This window comes from Choloepus didactylus, chromosome 13 (assembly GCF_015220235.1).
Source record: "Choloepus didactylus isolate mChoDid1 chromosome 13, mChoDid1.pri, whole genome shotgun sequence".
NCBI classification, from domain to species: Eukaryota; Metazoa; Chordata; class Mammalia; order Pilosa; family Megalonychidae; genus Choloepus; species Choloepus didactylus.
The window spans coordinates 52414951-52432067 of record NC_051319.1 but is presented as its reverse complement, the minus strand read 5'-3'; the positions used below and the strand labels follow the sequence as shown (position 1 = coordinate 52432067).

At 36.6% G+C, this 17117-nt stretch overlaps 2 protein-coding genes and 1 pseudogene across 10 annotated transcripts in view; 2 read left to right on the top strand and 1 right to left on the bottom strand.

Moving 5' to 3' along the window:
• The window catches only part of APC (APC regulator of WNT signaling pathway), a 206889-nt gene that overhangs the window by 131349 nt on the left and 58423 nt on the right, over positions 1-17117 (bottom strand). Inside the window, exon 1 of one of the 9 annotated variants that reach the window (XM_037802251.1) lies at positions 13034-13064. The exons of 7 other annotated variants lie outside the window; for them this stretch is intronic. The gene's annotated coding sequence lies outside the window, so the exon portion shown is untranslated. Of the gene's footprint in view, positions 1-12152; positions 12478-13033; positions 13065-17117 lie in introns of those variants that run through there. One more of the 9 variants, XM_037802250.1, reaches the window with a different exon arrangement.
• Positions 15076-15425, top strand: LOC119507699 (eukaryotic translation initiation factor 3 subunit H-like). Its single transcript, XM_037800896.1, has one exon. It carries the CDS (start codon positions 15093-15095, stop codon positions 15423-15425), a length of 333 nt encoding a protein of 110 aa, XP_037656824.1. The 5' UTR covers positions 15076-15092.
• Positions 15543-17117, top strand: part of LOC119507697 — a 32744-nt pseudogene continuing 31169 nt past the window's right edge.

Sequence of the window (17117 nt, the reverse complement as noted above, 5' to 3'; positions counted from 1 at the left end):
ATAGCATTTAAAAATAAGGTTTTGAATTAAGCTTATGCTAAGTTCATAAAATGAACTGGTAGGAGGGTTTTCATCTTTTTATACAGTCTGGAACAGTTTCAATAACAAATGATCTTTTCTTTAAAAAGTCAGCTAGAATTTAAAGCAGAAAGTACTTTTTTAAAGGAAAGATTTTAAGTTTTTTCAGTATCTTCTGTGGTAAACAGACTTCATTTTATCTTTTTGTACCTATTTTATTCAGTAATATTTCACCAGAAAATTATCCATTTTCTCTAGTTTTTCAAGTATATTGCTAAAGGGTTGCATATATTCTCTCATTGTTAAATTCCTTATCTGAACATGTCTCCTTTCTCATTAATGCTATTTTAGCCCTTCATCAAATTTCCCAGGGTTTCATCTACTTTATTGATCTTTACAAAGAAAAGAAAATCAACTTTTGGTGTTAACATATCCTTTCCACTACTTTATTTCTATTTTATTCATTTCTGTGTTTTCTTTACTAATTATTTCCTCCTACTTCCCATTGGTTTATTTTGTTCTTTGCATTATTTGAGTATTAATTCATATATTTCCTAACTATACTTACATATTCATTTATTATAATGTGTAATATATTTATAATAATATAAATGTTTAAGGATATCAATTTTCCTCTGAGCAATAGCCTTAGTGATGTGACATAGATTTTAGTATGAAGTATACTCTTTATTTCTAGATAATTCATAATTTCAAACTTACTTTCCTCTTTGATCTAGGGGAAACTTTGAAAATCCTTTTCAACTGTTAGATGTATAAAGCTTTTGAGCCATCTTTTTACGTCTATAAAATTGCTACTATTTGGAATTTTTTAAGGTTCTCCCCGAAGAACTGATAGATTTTCATAAATATTCTACTGAAATTGAAAAAGAACGGGAAATGTACAAAATTTTCAAAGCTCTATACCTGTTTATTGATTGCAGCATATTATTAAAATCCTCTATATATCCCCTTATTTTTGTATCTGATACATGAAATTTAAAAAGCCTATCATTATTGCATATTTACAGTATGTCATGTACTATGATAAGCATTATACATTTAATCCTCACAACCACCTGTGAGATAGGTATCACTTCTCATTTTAGAGATAAGGAAAAATGGAACTCCAAAATGGTAAATAAATTCCATAAGAACACAGACCAAGTGGCTAAGGCAGGACTTAAACTTATATTTGTTTCTAATGCTCTTGTTCTTAAAGACTAAATAATAGAACCTTTACTGGCTTTCAAGACCTGTTATAATCTGAGAAATGTCTTCCAAACTTATTTTCTATTAGGTCCCAGTATAACCCTCCTCAAGTAGGCCTCTCCTCACTATTTGCTACACTATTTCTTACCTTGTACTTCTGTTCATACTTCTTCCCCTTCTAGAATGTCCCATACATGAAAGCCCAGCTCAGCTGCCATACACAAAACGTTCTCTGACTTCTCCAGACAGTAGTAAGTATTCCTGCTGCCTACGAAGCAAATACATAACTTGGCTAAACTATTCTCTAATTATTCCATTTTCCTACACATTTAAGACAAAATCCATATCTAATACTTAGTTTTGTAATTCCCAAAATGTTTCACTCATTTACAGCCACATAATAGGCAAATACATGTAAGAATAAATAGAGACAGTGCTTTAGCAGCCACGAAGGACAAAGAACAGGGAAAGAGGGCACAAATCTTAAATACTTACTTGAATTATTCCATTCAAGAAAGCTTTTCCAGCAAAAGAACAAGACAATGGATACTTCTCTTTGGTTATTCAAATCAACAAACATTTGAGAACTTATTATTCATAGGACACTATGCAAGTATTATCAGGGAAAGAAGATAAGTTAACATGATACTTGTTCTCAAGGAGCTTATGCTCTAGCAAAGGGATAATATTACAATGGACAGGGTAAATAGGATCAGCATACAAATAGATCAGATCTTTATATCCTGCTTCACATGCTGTTGGTTCACTTTAACTCTAGTCACTGCTCTGTCAATGAGCTCTCTACAGGTGTAAACTGACAGTATATCAGCTGCAACAGCTATCTTTCGTTTTCTGTCCTAGGGCATCTCTGACACCCAAATGTGGGTTCCTAGCATTCATATATGTGTGACTTACAAGGCAATGAACTCTTGACAGAGCAATCCTTGACCAATGGGAAATGGGAGCTAATATATAATTCTTTCCCTTGAGTGGACAGTTCTGAGGCACATTTTATGTGGTTCTTCAGAAAGTCCTGGCAGAATAACTTACAGTTACCCAAAGTGGTGACCAACCTGAGAACACATGCTTGTACTGGCCATCCTCCCTTCCCTATTTCATCATTCCTAGGCCTTGACTACTGTTCCCTGGACAGTAGTATTTCACAAAGTATTTCACATAAGGCCTTGTCTTAGACTCTGACTTACAGAGGACCCAGGCTAAGACATATATTACCTAGAATTCAAGGGCAAGTTTGGGTACAAAAACATTGAAACACAGGGCTGAGGAGTTGTACCTTGATGAGCAAATTCAGCCAAGTATTCAGAATATAAAAGCCATTTAAGAGGGGACTTGAGAGATGGCACAATTGTAACAAACATAAATGTGAAAGGATAGTATTCCAGGAGAAGGAATAGTGTGATCAAAGGCTAAGAGATCAAAAAATGATGTACATTTGGGGTACAAATGAATCTTATTTAGCTGAAACACAGCATGGAGGAGTCAGGAAAAGAGAAAGGTAAGGATATAAATATGGACTGGAAGCACAGTGTGGCTAAATCACTTCAGTTTTAAAGAAGCTGAGGTTTGAATAAAGTACCTACAGGAATGATGCTATAACTGTCTTACAGGTACAAAGAGAATCTTAAGACCATGTTGCTTTACAGTTTCTCAGTTTATATTATAGACTATGTCAGAAGTGACTAATATACTGAGATAAAATTAAGTGATGATAAAGCCAAGAATTTAAAAATAACTAGTGGAAAATATATTTCAACAGTGTTGGCTCGTAGCCCTGTTCGGTGAATACCTGCTTATCATTTTAGTGATTGTTATTTTGTATAAAAAAATCTGGTAAAGGAAAATCTGAATTTCCAAAAATTATTAGGCATTCACAAAAAGCATCAATAACTTACAAAACAAACAAACAAACAAACAAACAAAAACCCAGCTTAAAAAGATAAAGAGCTGTATGTATGCCAGTGGTAGACAAAATAATGGCTCCCCAAAGACATACCTGTCCCAATCCCTGAAAGGTATGAATATTTTATCTTACATGGCAAAAGGGACTTTGCATGTGATTAACTTAAGATCTGTAGTTGGGGAGATTTCCCTGGATTATATGCATGAGCCCAATGTAATCACAAGACTTCTTATAAAACAGAGGCAGGAGAATCAGAGCCAGAGAAGGAAATGTAACGACAAAAGCAGAAGGTCAGATTCAGACAGAGATTTGCTGTGCGGCTGGCTCTGAAAATGGAAGAAGGGGTCACCAGCTAAGGAATGCAGGTAGCAGCTAGAAGCTGGAAAAGGCAAGAAAACAGATTCTCCTGCTGACACCCTGACTTCAGGTCTAGTGAAAACTATTTCAGGCTTCTGACCTCCAGAACTGTAAGATAATAAATGTGTGTTGTATTAAGCCACTAAATCTGAGGTAATTAGTAACAACATCAATAAGAAACAATGCGTTACGATTCAGTGATCCTTACTCTAGGGATAAATTCCAATGAAATCTTCCCATTTGTCCATATAGTGGTTTTAAAATATATCCACAAACATCATCAGCATGGCAACATAAGACATCCCCTGGAAAAGTATCCCCACAGAAACTAATAAAAGGACAAATCCCATGTGCTTGGGACTCTGGAGAACAATAGATACCAGAGGACTCCACAAATGCTGAATCAAAGACAAAGGAAAAAAAAAAAAGCATCCAAAACAGACAGGATCAGCCAATTGGGACCCTTCGCTCGTACTTGCACCTGTGCAGCTTTAGAGTCAAAGGGAAGCAGTAGAGCCTGAGTACCTACTGCTGCAGATGCAGACCACAGAGACACTCACAGCAGCAAGTTAGAACACTATGCATATCCAGGCACAGGGACCTAAATCTGCAGCGACCCAGGGCATAATAGAGCATACAAAAGAGCACCCAGGAAATAAAAGACACCATGGCAGAAGTGTCAGCAAGAGGCGCACACCCACAGTCCAATCTCTGGTTGCTAGATCACCTAAATGAAAAAAATTGATCTTTTTGGATTGACCTCATCTGGCTCCCCTGGGAGGTTTACCATAATGGGGGAGAAACAGAATGCAGAAAAACCTCATGGAAATAAAAGGGGGGAAACTGCACTGGTGTAAGGCAGGATGGGTCCCAGAACTGAAAACTGTAATAAAGCAGGGACTGAATGAGGGAGAAAAGTTACACAAATCATAGGCTCTGGGGAAAAAATTCTGTACAAAAACAAACAGAACAGATCAAGATTCCCAGAGAAGGAACAGAGGATGGGAAGGTTCCTCTGGGAAGAGAAACAATGCGCATAAATGAGCAAACTTAAAAATTATACCGTATATCCAGGGCAAGAATCATGCAGAAAACCTGAGAAAATATGAACAGTTAAATAAGGGCTACTCTAAAAGTCCTGTATAACTTTGACCAAGTGTCAAAGAAGAGCTTTAACACCTAGCCAATCAACCATAAGACCCTAGGCAAGAGGGGTAAATGGACCTTCAGAGTTAAGACATCAAAATAATCAAATACATTATTATGTATACAATAATCAAAGATATAAGCAAAAAATTACGAGTCATACTAAGAAACAGCAAGATAAGACTCAGTCAAGGGAACCAATGAAAACTTCAGAGGAGATACAGAATTTGGAACAACTAATCAAAGAAGTTCAAACAAATCAACTAAATCAATTCAAGGACATGAAGGAAAATATGGATAGAAATAAACTAATGGTGGACATAGAGCTAGAGGATATTAAGAAGACAATGTATGAGCAAAAAGAAGAATTAGAAAGTTTAAAAAGAAACATACAAGAAATTACGGGATGAAAGGGACAAAAGAGATTAAAAATACACTAGAGGCATACAGTAGCAGATTTGACCAGGCAGAAGACAGAATTGCAAGAATAAAAGAGAGAGGACACAAATACATAAAATCAGAAATAAGAGGGGGGACATTATTACTGACCCCACTAAAATAAAAAAAAGGATCATAAGAAGATACTATGAACAACTGTAGGCCAACAAATTAGACAACCTAGATAAAATGGACTAATTCCTAGAAACAAACAAACTACACTGATTAGAAGAAAGTGAAGATCTCAACAAATAAAGTAGAAGTAAAAAGATTGGATTCACCCAGAACCCATGAATCTTGAAGACAACTGTATAAAAATGTAGCTTATGAGGGGTGACAACGGGATTGGGAAAGCCATAAGGACCACACTCCCCTTTGTCTAGTTTATGGATGGATGAGTAGAAAAATAGGGGAAGGAAACAAACAAACAAACAGACACAGGCACCCAGTGTTCTTTTTTACTTTAATTGCTCTTTTTCACTTTAATTATTATTCCTGTTATTTGTGTGTGTGTGGTAATGAAGGTGTCAGGGATTGATTTTGATGATGAATGTACAACTATGTAATGGTACTGTGAACAATCGAATGTACAATTTGTTTTGTATGACTGCGTGGTATGTGCATATATCTCAATAAAATGAATATTAAAAAAAAAAATTGGATTAGTCATCATAAACCTCTCAACAAAGTCCAGGACCACATGGCTTCACTGGTCTATCCTATCAAACATTACAAGAAGAATGAATACCAATCCTGCTCAAAGCTTCCAAAAAACTGAAGAGGAGGGAACACTCCCTAATTCATTCAATGAGGCCAAAATCACGCTAACACCAAAGGCAGATAAAGATACTACAAGGAAAAAAAAAATTACAACATGGTCTATCCTGCAAAATTACCCATACGCACTTAGAAGAATGTGTATCCTGCTGTTTAAAGGTGCAGTGTTCTCTATCTATCTGTTATGAATACAGATTCAAAAATCCTCTACAAAATACCAGCAAATCGAATCCAACAGCTCATTAAAAGAATTATACACCATGATCAAGTGGGTTTTATCCCAGAAATGCAAGGGTGGTTCAACATAAGAAAACTAGTTAATGTAATTGTGCCGGTTTGAATGTATTATGTCCCCCAGAAAAAGCCATATTCTTTGATGCAATCTTGTGGGGCAGACATAATAGTGGGGATTAAGTTGGAAGGTTCAGATTAGGTTGTTTGCATGGAGATGCGCCCCACCCAACTGTAGATGATAACTGATGGGATATTTTCCGTGGAGGGGTGGCTCCACCCATTCAGGGTGGGCCTTGATCAGCGGAGCCATATAAACGTGCTGACTCAAAGAGAAGGAATGCAGTGCAGCTGTGAGTGATGTTTTGAAGAGGAGCAAGCTTGCTAGAGAGGAATGTCCTGGGAGAAAGCCATTTTGAAACCAGAACTTTGGAGCAGACGCCAGCCACGTGCCTTCCCAGCTAACACAGGTTTCCCGGATGCCATTGGCCATCCTCCAGTGAAGGTACCCGAATATTTATGTGTTACCTTGGACACTTTATGGCCTTAAGATTGTAACTGTGTATCCAAATAAACCCCCTTTTTATAAAAGCCAATCCATCTCTGGTGTTTTGCATTCTGCAGCATTAGCAAACTAGAACAGTAATAAATCGTGTTAACAGAACAAAGTGAAAAAACCCACATGATCATTTCAATTGATGAAGAAAAGGCATCTGACAAAATCCAGAATCCTTTCTTGATAAAAACACTTTGAAACATAGGAATAGAAGGAAACTTCCTCAACATGATAAAGGTCATGTAAGAAAAACCAACTGCTCACATCATATTCAATGGTGAAAAACAGAAAGCTTTCCTTCTAATATCTGGATGAAGACAAGGATGACCATTCTCACCACTGTTACTCAACATTGTATTGGAAGTTCTAACCAGAGAAGTTAGGCAAGATAAAGAAATAAAAGGCATCCAAATTGGAAAAGGAAGAACTAAAGCTTTCACTATTTGTAGATGACAGGATCCTATATATAGAAAATCCTGAAAAATCTACAACAGAGCTACTAGAGCTAACAAACAAGTTCAGCAAAGTGGTGGGATACAAGATCAACAAACAAAATTCGGTAGTGTTCCTACAAACTAGTAATGAGCAAATTGAGGAGGAAATCAAGAAAAAAAATTCCATTTACAACAGCAATTAAAAGAATCAAATATCTAGAAGTAACTTCAACCAAGGATGTAAAGGACTTATACATGGAAAACTACAAAACACTGCTAAAAAAAAATAAAAGAAAACCTAAATAAACAGAGGGACCTTTCAGGCTTATGGAAGAGGAAATATTGTTAAGACATCAATTTTACCAAAGCAATTTACAGATTCAACAATCCCAATCAAAATTTCAACAGCCTTCTCTGCAGAAAATGGAAAAAAACAATCAAGTTTATTTGAAAGGGTAAGGGTCTCCAGATGGCCAAAACCATCTTGAAAAAGAAGAGTGAAGTTGGAGAAATCACACTTCCTGACTTTAAAATTTATTACAAAGCTACAGTGTTCCAAACAGCATTGTACTGGCACAAGGATAAATATATAGGTCAATGTAAACAATTTCATTGTATTGGAGAGGATGTGGAGAAATAGGAATACTTGTTCACTGGTGAACAAATGGTGCGGCCACAAGGAAAGACAGTTTAACTCCTCAGAAAGTTAAGTACAGAATACCTTATTAACGGGCAACCCCACTTCTCAGTACATACCCAAAAGAACAGAAAGCGGGGACTCGAACAGATGTTCGCACACCAAGGTTCATAGTGGCATTATTCACAATTGCCAAAAGATGGAAGCAATCCAGGTGTCCATCAACCAATGAATGGATAAAGAAAATATGGTATATACATACAATGGAATATTAATCAGCAGTAAAAAGGAATGAAGTTCTGATACACGTGACAATATGGATAAACCTTGAAGATACGTTGAATGAAGTAAGCCAGATATAAAAGGACAAATGTTGTATGATCTCAATGATATGAAATAATTAGAATAAGCAAACTCATAGAGTCAGAATCTGGAGTATCAGTTACCAGGGTCCAGGGTGTGGGTAGGGAATGAGGAGTTAATGCTTGATTTTACAGAGTTTCTATCTGGGTTGATTGTAGTTTTGGTAATGGATGGTGGTGATGGTAGCACAACACTGTGAATGTAATTAACAGCACTGAATTTTATATCTGAATGTGACTGAAACGGGATATTTTAGGTTGTATACATGTTACTAGAATAAAAATTTTTAAGAAAACAACATAGGACCGTGCAATACCAACTGTGAACAGTGCAATTATAAACTGTACTATTAACAGTTAATAGTACAATTATAAAAATGTTCTTTCACAAATTGTAACAAATGTACCACACTAACACAAGCTGTTAATAAAAGGGTGATAAAAGGGCACTCTGTACTTTATGCATTTTATGCATGACTTTCCTGTAAGCCTACAATTTCTCTTCTTTTTTTGGTGGGGTGGTGATTATCATTAGTTTACTATAAAAGAGTCATGGAAATTATTTACATGACTAATGACTTCAGAACTTCAGTGGAATGGGCAGCTTCACATGATGCCATTTCAATAGTGATTTCACTCTACATACTTCCTAAGAATATCAGCATCTCTAAATAAGAAATAATCCTTGTCATCTAGAACTACTTTGGCGTCTCCATATTCTGGAAGAATTTTATCTACAATTTTCATGCTAACTGGTTCAATGTCTCCACTCTTTCCTTTGGATCCCGATCCAACTTCCTTGAGACTTTTCTGGAAGCATAATGCCTCCTTCAGTTACAGTTTCATCTGCACTCTGAAAATATATAAATCTCCAAAAATTTTTCAGTTTTCCTCCTTCAAGAAGTGGAGCTTTATTTACCTCCTCTTATGTGGGCTGGACTTAGTGACTCACGTCTAACAAAAACAGTATGGTAGATGTGATGGTGTGTGAATTCTGAGACTAGGTGATAAATGGTACTACAGCTTCTTGGTCTTTCTCTGGGATCACTAGGGTAAGGCAGCTACCATGTCATAAATACTCTCAAGCAGCCCCAGTTCCACATAGCAAGGATCTGAGGCCTCTTGCCAGCCAGTGACAAATGAAGCTATGTGGTTGAGACATTCTGGAAGGGGATTCTCCAGTCCAGTCAAGCCTTCAGATGACTGCAACCCTGGCTGACATCCTGGCTGGAACATCATGAGAGATTCTGAGTCATATCAACCAACTAAGATGCTTCTGAATTCCTGCCCCACAGAAACTCTGAAATAAAAACTGTTTTGTTACTTAACCTACTAAATTTTGGAGTAATTTGTTATGTAGCAATACTTAACTAATATAGTCTATAAGGACACATGCACAACTATGCATATCATAATGCTATTTGTGGTAAAAGGGATTTGGAAAAATCTAGGGCCTTCACTAGAGGAGCAGTGATAGATAGCACAGATACCACAGAATACTACACAGCAGTTAGCACCACAAACTAGGTGAACATACAGTATAATGAATAGTGTTGATTTTTAAAAGTTCAAATATTATGTTAATTTAAAACATAAACACACAAAAACACGCTAAATATTTCACAAGAATTCTTGAATATTTAAAAACACATTTGAATGAGTACCTAGAAGGGGGCTGGGAGTACAGAGTAGGGTTTGGGAACAAAAGGGAGAAGAACCTTGCATGGACTGAAGATAACATCACTGATAACAAAAAAACAATTTTTGAGAACTCATCTATTACATAATATGAGATGCCTGCCACCTGTACCAAAACAAGAGCTGGTATACATTTCCTGCTAAAAATTAACTCTACAGAGATCAAGAACCACAGATTACTGATTATTGGAACTAGAAGATCTAGAAATCACTTCATCTAACCTTACTTTACATTCAGGACCCTTAGTACTTCAAAAGTAATTTACTTTTCAGAATTATGTCGTTCCAAGCAGATTTTATGACAAGGCATACTCTTTCAAAGAACAAAACACCACATTTCTCTAAATTAGAAGACATTTTAGATTATAAAAACCTTTAAAGATCCTAGGAATAGCCAAAGTAATCAGTGTTTAACTTCCAATAAAATTTCACATAGTTCTATGAGTTTCTTACAGGTTAGTTTCCATGTTTTGTCTCTCAATACCTTTCAAGGGTCTGGAATTTAGTAGGTACTCAAATATGTAGTGGATGTATTTCCTGAAGTATTACTCATCTTTTCTGCATTATGATGCCCTACCCCTATCTTATGTGCTGGGTAGTTAAGTTTCATTCAGACTGTAAGACACACACACACACACACACACACACACACACACACACACACACACACACAAATTAAGACAATATTTAAACATATAAAAGACTGGTAAAAGTCTGTAAAATTCGTAACAGTAAGAAACAGAGAAAACAGTAAAATAAAAATCGACAGAGCAATTCATGCAAATGAAAAGCAACAAAAAAAAAAATCTTTGATTCCATTCATAAAGTATACTTAGGAATATTTAGCTTTTGAATTCCTTAATCGCTCAATTCTGACCACTACCAATTAACACTAATTTTGAAGACTGCTAAAGGCCAGAAGTCTTTCCTACATTAGCTATTTCATACGATAAGAGGGATGAAATAAACTTTTCTTATTTAAGATCCTTCTTTAATTCAGAAAAATATCTCAATCTAATCAGTTCTATTTAGAAGTATTCATACGATTAATAAAATGTTTATGAACATCATTATGAAAACTGCTGCCTCTTCACTTGTTTGGCTACCAAGTATTTTATAAAACATTCTTATACTTTAGTTAAAAACCCACAACCAAGTAATATTTCCTTTTCATTTAATGAATGATTTGCCAGTACTTTACATTGCTTTTCAAATTACTTGTTACATCTTTTGTATGTTTCTGTATCTCCCAAAGCAAAAGCTTTACCATATTATTTCAGCATACAATAAGAGGCATTATAAAATGATTTTATAGGGTTGGAGTTGGAAGAGTTAAGTTCTTTTCATCCTTATACAATATATGACATTGGATAAAGTCACAACATACCTGATTAGGAGTACCCTAACCTTGAAAATGGAAATAATTCTATACTGAGCTGTTTAAATGGTAAAATGAGATAAGAATTGTATAAACTCTCAAGGACTTTACTAATTAGGATTCAAAGAACGGAATAATAATAGCTGTTTAAACTTCATTTGGAATTTTAATGTGATACCTTTAATTCTAGTTACAATTTCCATCAGATTTTAATAAGAAACCCTAAGAATGACTAAATAATTTTTAATAAAAATTAAATAATTTTAAAGCAGAAATATTTTTTAAAATAAAATTGTTTCAATTTATCAATAAAATTAGTCCTATTTAGTCAAGTCTAATTCTCTATCTTGAAAAATCACTGAAACAAAATTATAAGTTCTCTCAACACTTTCTATTACATAAACACTATTTGAGAGAAACTGTCACTGATCTTAGAGGATTTTACAAAGCCACTGCCATCCCTGCTCAGGGAGTAGGGAGGTGTGGCAGGCTGGCTACTACAAATATGCATCAAGAGAAGGCATTTAAAACCATACTCAATCTAAAACATACACTTTTAGATAGTTAAGGAAAAGGAAAGAAAAATGTCCAATGAAAACACTTTATATCAAGAATTTATCTTATGAGTATTCACTAAACAGAAATACATTCACAAGAAAATCTATGGGGCTTTAATTTAAAATATTTGCCTCTAGACTTTATCAAATTATATCTAAAAGTGACCAAAGAGCAATATAAAAATACTTAATAAATACAGATCTTAAAAAATGTATCAGCATAATTTTTCGCAAAGTAATTTACATTATAAAGTGATCTACTCTTGAATGACCTAATTAATGGCATAAAAGCCACTCTAACAAAGGAAAAGACCCATTGCTTCATACAAAATTTATTACAATTTCCTATAGGATTTATGTGAATTCAAAGAATCTGATTATCTCTTGTGTAGAATCAAAGTGTTTAATACACACACTTCCAAAAAATTCATACCTTGATACTTTTCCTACTTTTAAAAACTAATTTTTTCTCCTATTCAGGTTGCAATTATAAACCAGGACTTCTTCTAAATGGACTTCTGTAGCACTGCTGCAAGGTTTCTTATTGCTCTGCAGTTGTCTTTTCAGCCTAACAGAGGGAGAAAAGCACTGCTGCAGTCATTTGCAAAAAGCCACTACCACTGCGTCTTGTAACTAACAAAGCACTGGTATCTTTTGTTGCCCTATTCAAAGGGAGTTCCTTTAGATGTTTTGCAAAAGCAGGTACACTATAGGTGACTAAAATTTCACCAATCAACCAAAAACGCCAAGAAGCTCTGCAGTACCTGCCCCCTCCTTTTCCGCTCTCCCCAGTAGCCCTTCTTTCCACTAGATTCACACCAGACATCAGCAGCAGCTTTGTATTCCCTCTCTTTTGGCTACCACTGCATGAGTCCTTGTGGCCCGGGAGGAAAAGAAGCCTTTCTATAGGCGAGGGTTTTTGCTCCTCGCCATGAATATGCTTCATTCTTTGTTGTCCTCTACCCGTTTCCTAAGATACTGTTATTCCACTGTACTCTGTAAACAGGCATTATAAAAACAAAACCCCCTTCTGGCTTCAGAAACAGCTCTTTCTCACCACAGACTCCCCTTAACACTCCTTCCCCTCCCCCTTCTTCCTCTCCTGTCAAAAACCCTGGGTCAGAAGTAAAAGAAATCCATCTCCTGTGCTGCAGTAGCGGGGGAGGGTGGGAGGGAACGCCCCAGCTTCCTCGCTTGGCATGTGGCAGTGGACCCTGTGCCAAGCAAAGGCCACCGGTTTCAGACAACTTAAGGAAAAATGGCATCCCCCTCCCTCCTTGCAGCAAGCCTGGCCATCGTGGCTCCCGCACCTACCCCATTTCCGAACCCGGCAGCGCCTCCATTCCGTCTCCTGTGACACCCGGGCTGGCTGCACCAATACAGCCACATGTCGGTCACGTGTGCCCGCGCCCAGCCAATCGACAGGTCCCTGATGGGAATGGGGAGCGCCCTGGTCTGCATCCAGCGGATTACACAGATGCTTCACACTGCTTCTAGACCCGCAGCACCCCGCAGCAGAGAACAGGGCCCCGCCCCTCTGCATAGACCGCAGGAGCCACAGACCCGCAAGCAGCACTCGTGGGTACGCCCTCACCGCCCCTACCCTGGCCTACCCACGGAAGCCAATGGTGGCTGAAATGATTACAGAGTGGGGTGGGGTAGGTTCACAGGGTAGAAAGATTAGCAAGAGATGCTGGAGGTGGCTGGGGGAGTAATAAATTACATCTCATTCACTAAGAATTAACATGTTAACAGAATAGAGAAACAATTCCACTATATGTATAACAACGAATAATTTCATATTACAAATCGTTGACTTGTTAGGCAAATCACTAGAATTATGTATGAATTAAAAATACAGTTTCCAGAAAAGCTATGATGGCAACAGAGTATACTGAAGCCACATGGCCTGGGGTGAATTTTTGCTCTTGCCATTCACTAGCTATGCGACCTTAGTCATTTAACCTCTCAGTGCTTCAATTATCTCCTCTATAAAATGGGAACAGAAATATATATATATATTAATAGAAGTACATATTATATATGAAATAATACATATTAAATAATATATAATATATAAAAAACAGTAATATATATGAAATAGTTTTTAGAGCAGTCCCTGACACAAAGTAAGTGCTTTTAGCAACTACTAATCTACTACTAATGCAAATTCAACATTCCATTTAAATCTAACCAATTAAATTATTAATTTTATCAGTTAGAAAAACAAAATCCAAATTGCCAAGAATTTAAAGACTTACAGTTGTGGGTTTAAATGGGGAGAAATCAGTTTACATCATCTATTTCAAATTTTAAAAGATGCTAAACATGTTTTTAAATGAAGTATATTTGCTATAATCTTTTCTTGATTTTTTTTAAGTTAATAGTTTAAAAGAAGCAAGATATTAAACAGTATTTAGGGGCAATTCCATTTTATTAAAAATTATATATCTGAGCAAAACTAACAGACATACAACAAAATGTTCACAGAAGGGCACACAACAAAAATGTTTATAGTCACTGTCCTTGGAAGGTGGAATTATGCAGTGATTTCTGCTTCTCCTTTGCATTTTTGTATTTTTTTTTCTTTATTGGTCTCTGTTTTCTACTGTCTGGTATATATAGCAAATACTACCTATTTATTGAATCAACAAATAAATGACTTCCATACTGACCACATATTACTTTAATTAGAAAGCTTGTATGTTAAAAGTTTCAATATATTTAAGAACAATTTCCCTTCATATCTGAAATAAAAGAAATATGTGAATTAATTTGATTCTATCCTAAATACTCCTTTTATTAAGATGACTTAGTTTTACAAAAGGCTTTTAGAATCCTCTTACTGGAAGTCCATGATTCATTGCACATGATTTATACAGTCATTTTTAATTTTTCTTGATAAACTGAGGATAATTTCTCATGAGGCCTAGAATTTCTGAAAAGAAAAAGTATCCTTCAAAAAATTCCTAAAAATAACTGTTTAGTATCCCAAGAAACAATTTTAAGTCTATTACCCTTGACTCAGACCATGATTCAAGCTATTATTTAGTGAATCAATTTACAGCTAAAATATTTGTCCAAACTTTTTCTATATGAATTGTAGGATTCAAATAAAGTGAATTCATACATAGTGATTCAAATAAAATTTTAAAGAAAGCTATGGCCATCACATGTTCATTAATCACTATGCTTAAAATGCAAAAGGAAGCAAATCTAAACACTACATTTTATGATGCTGCCAATTGAATCATTCAGAAAGATTTCCAAACTCATTTCCTCAGGGGCTCCACCATAGCTTGCTTTGGATTTTTTTTTTTTTTAATATATTTAGCTATTTTTATCCCTTTTTTCTTCCTGTTTGGCTGGGAAGATGGCGTCCCGCAAGGAAGGTACTGGCTCTCCTGCCTCCTCTTCCACTACAGCCACCGGCGCAGCCGGGAAAGGCAAAGGCAAAGGCGGCTCCGGAGACTGGGCTGTGAAGCAAGTACAAATCGATGGCCTGGTTATATTAAAAATAATCAAACATTATCAAGAAGAAGGACAAGCAACTGAAGTTGTCCAAGGAGTGCTTTTGGGCCTGGTTGTAGAAGATCGGCTTGAAATTACCGACGGCGGGGACCGGCTATCCGAGGCCAACCGAGGCTCCGAGGCCAACCGAGGCTCCGCGGCACTGCCGTATCGTTCCGCCTGGGCGGGATTCTGACTTAGAGGTGTTCAGTCATAATCCCACAGATGGTAGCTTCGCCCCATTGGCTCCTCAGCCAAGCACATACACCAAATATCTGAACCTGCGGTTCCTCTCGTACTGAGCAGTATTACCATGGCAACAACACATCATTACTCGGTAATTTCAAGCCGAGTTTGTCCCCAGAGCGGGTCGCGCCCGGCCGGCGCGGCTGGGCGCTTGGCGCCAAAAGCGAGAGCCCCTTGGTAAAGCGGTTGGTAATTTCAACTGTGGAAAATGCAGGGGTATTCGCCTACCCCACCTCCATGGTTGCTAACATGACCACAGACATAGGGGACTGGTGGTTTGATGGGTTGAGCCCTCTACCACAGGTTTTACCCTTGGGAAGACGGCTGCTGCAAAGGAGAGGCTAGGCCTCCCTATGGTTGTGCCTAAGAGCCTCCTCCCGAATGCCTCTTTGTTGCTCAGATGTGGCCCTGTCTCTCTGGCTAAGCCAACTTGAAAGGTGAAATCACTGCCCTCCCCCCTACGTGGGATCAGACACCCAGGGGAGTGAATCTCCCTGGCAACGTGGAATATGACTCCCGGGGAGGAATGTAGACCCGGCATCGTGGGATGGAGAACATCTTCTTGACCAAAAGGGGGATGTGAAAGGAAATGAAATAAGCTTCAGTGGCAGAGAGATTCCAAAACGAGAGACCAGAGGTCACTCTGGTGGGCACTCTTACGCACACTTTAGACAACCCTTTTTAGGTTCTAAAGAATTGGGGTAGCTGGTGGTGGATACCTGAAACTATCAAACTACAACCCAGAACCCATGAATCTCGAAGACAGTTGTATAAAAATGTAGCTTATGAGGGGTGACAATGGGATTGGGAAAGCCATAAGGACCACACTCCACTTTGTCTAGTTTATGGATGGATGAGTAGAAAAATAGGGGAAGGAAACAAACAGACAAAGGTACCCAGTGTTCTTTTTTACTTCAATTGCTCTTTTTCACTCTAATTATTATTCTTGTTATTTTTGTGTGTGTGCTAATGAAGGTGTCAGGGATTGATTTAGGTGATGAATGTACAACTATGTAATGGTACTGTAAACAATCGAAAATACAATTTGTTTTGTATGACTTCGTGGTATGTGAATATATCTCAATAAAACGAAGATAAAAAAAAAACTGTAATTAAAAGCAAAATATCAAAATATATTAGCCAAATTAGAACACAATGGAGATCACTGAAGCATTAATTTCCGCAATCAGATTTGTATATATCTCAGAATAAGACTCTTGGCATTCCTCTTAAATTGCAAATGTTATCATTTACCTTATATATACATATTATTAACATTCTTCATCAAAATGAAATATAGAAATAAATTTCTATATTAAGGTTCTGATGAGATTGCAACTGACAAACATACTCCTGATTTCAAATATCAGTGTCCATTAAGACCAGCTTCATCGTTTTTAGTAAATGACTTCATAAGTAAATGTTATAAATATGAACACATAATTCACTTTTACAAAAAGTTTCTGAACTATGTGACTGAATAGAATTGGATTCTTTTAAAAAAATAATTGTAACTTTTAAATTATTTTTTTATTAGAGCAGTTGTAGGTTTACAGAAACATCAATTAATAAGGTTCATCATATCTTAAATCTTGCATTCTATTTTTTACATAGACATGTTTCACCTAATCTATATTTGAAT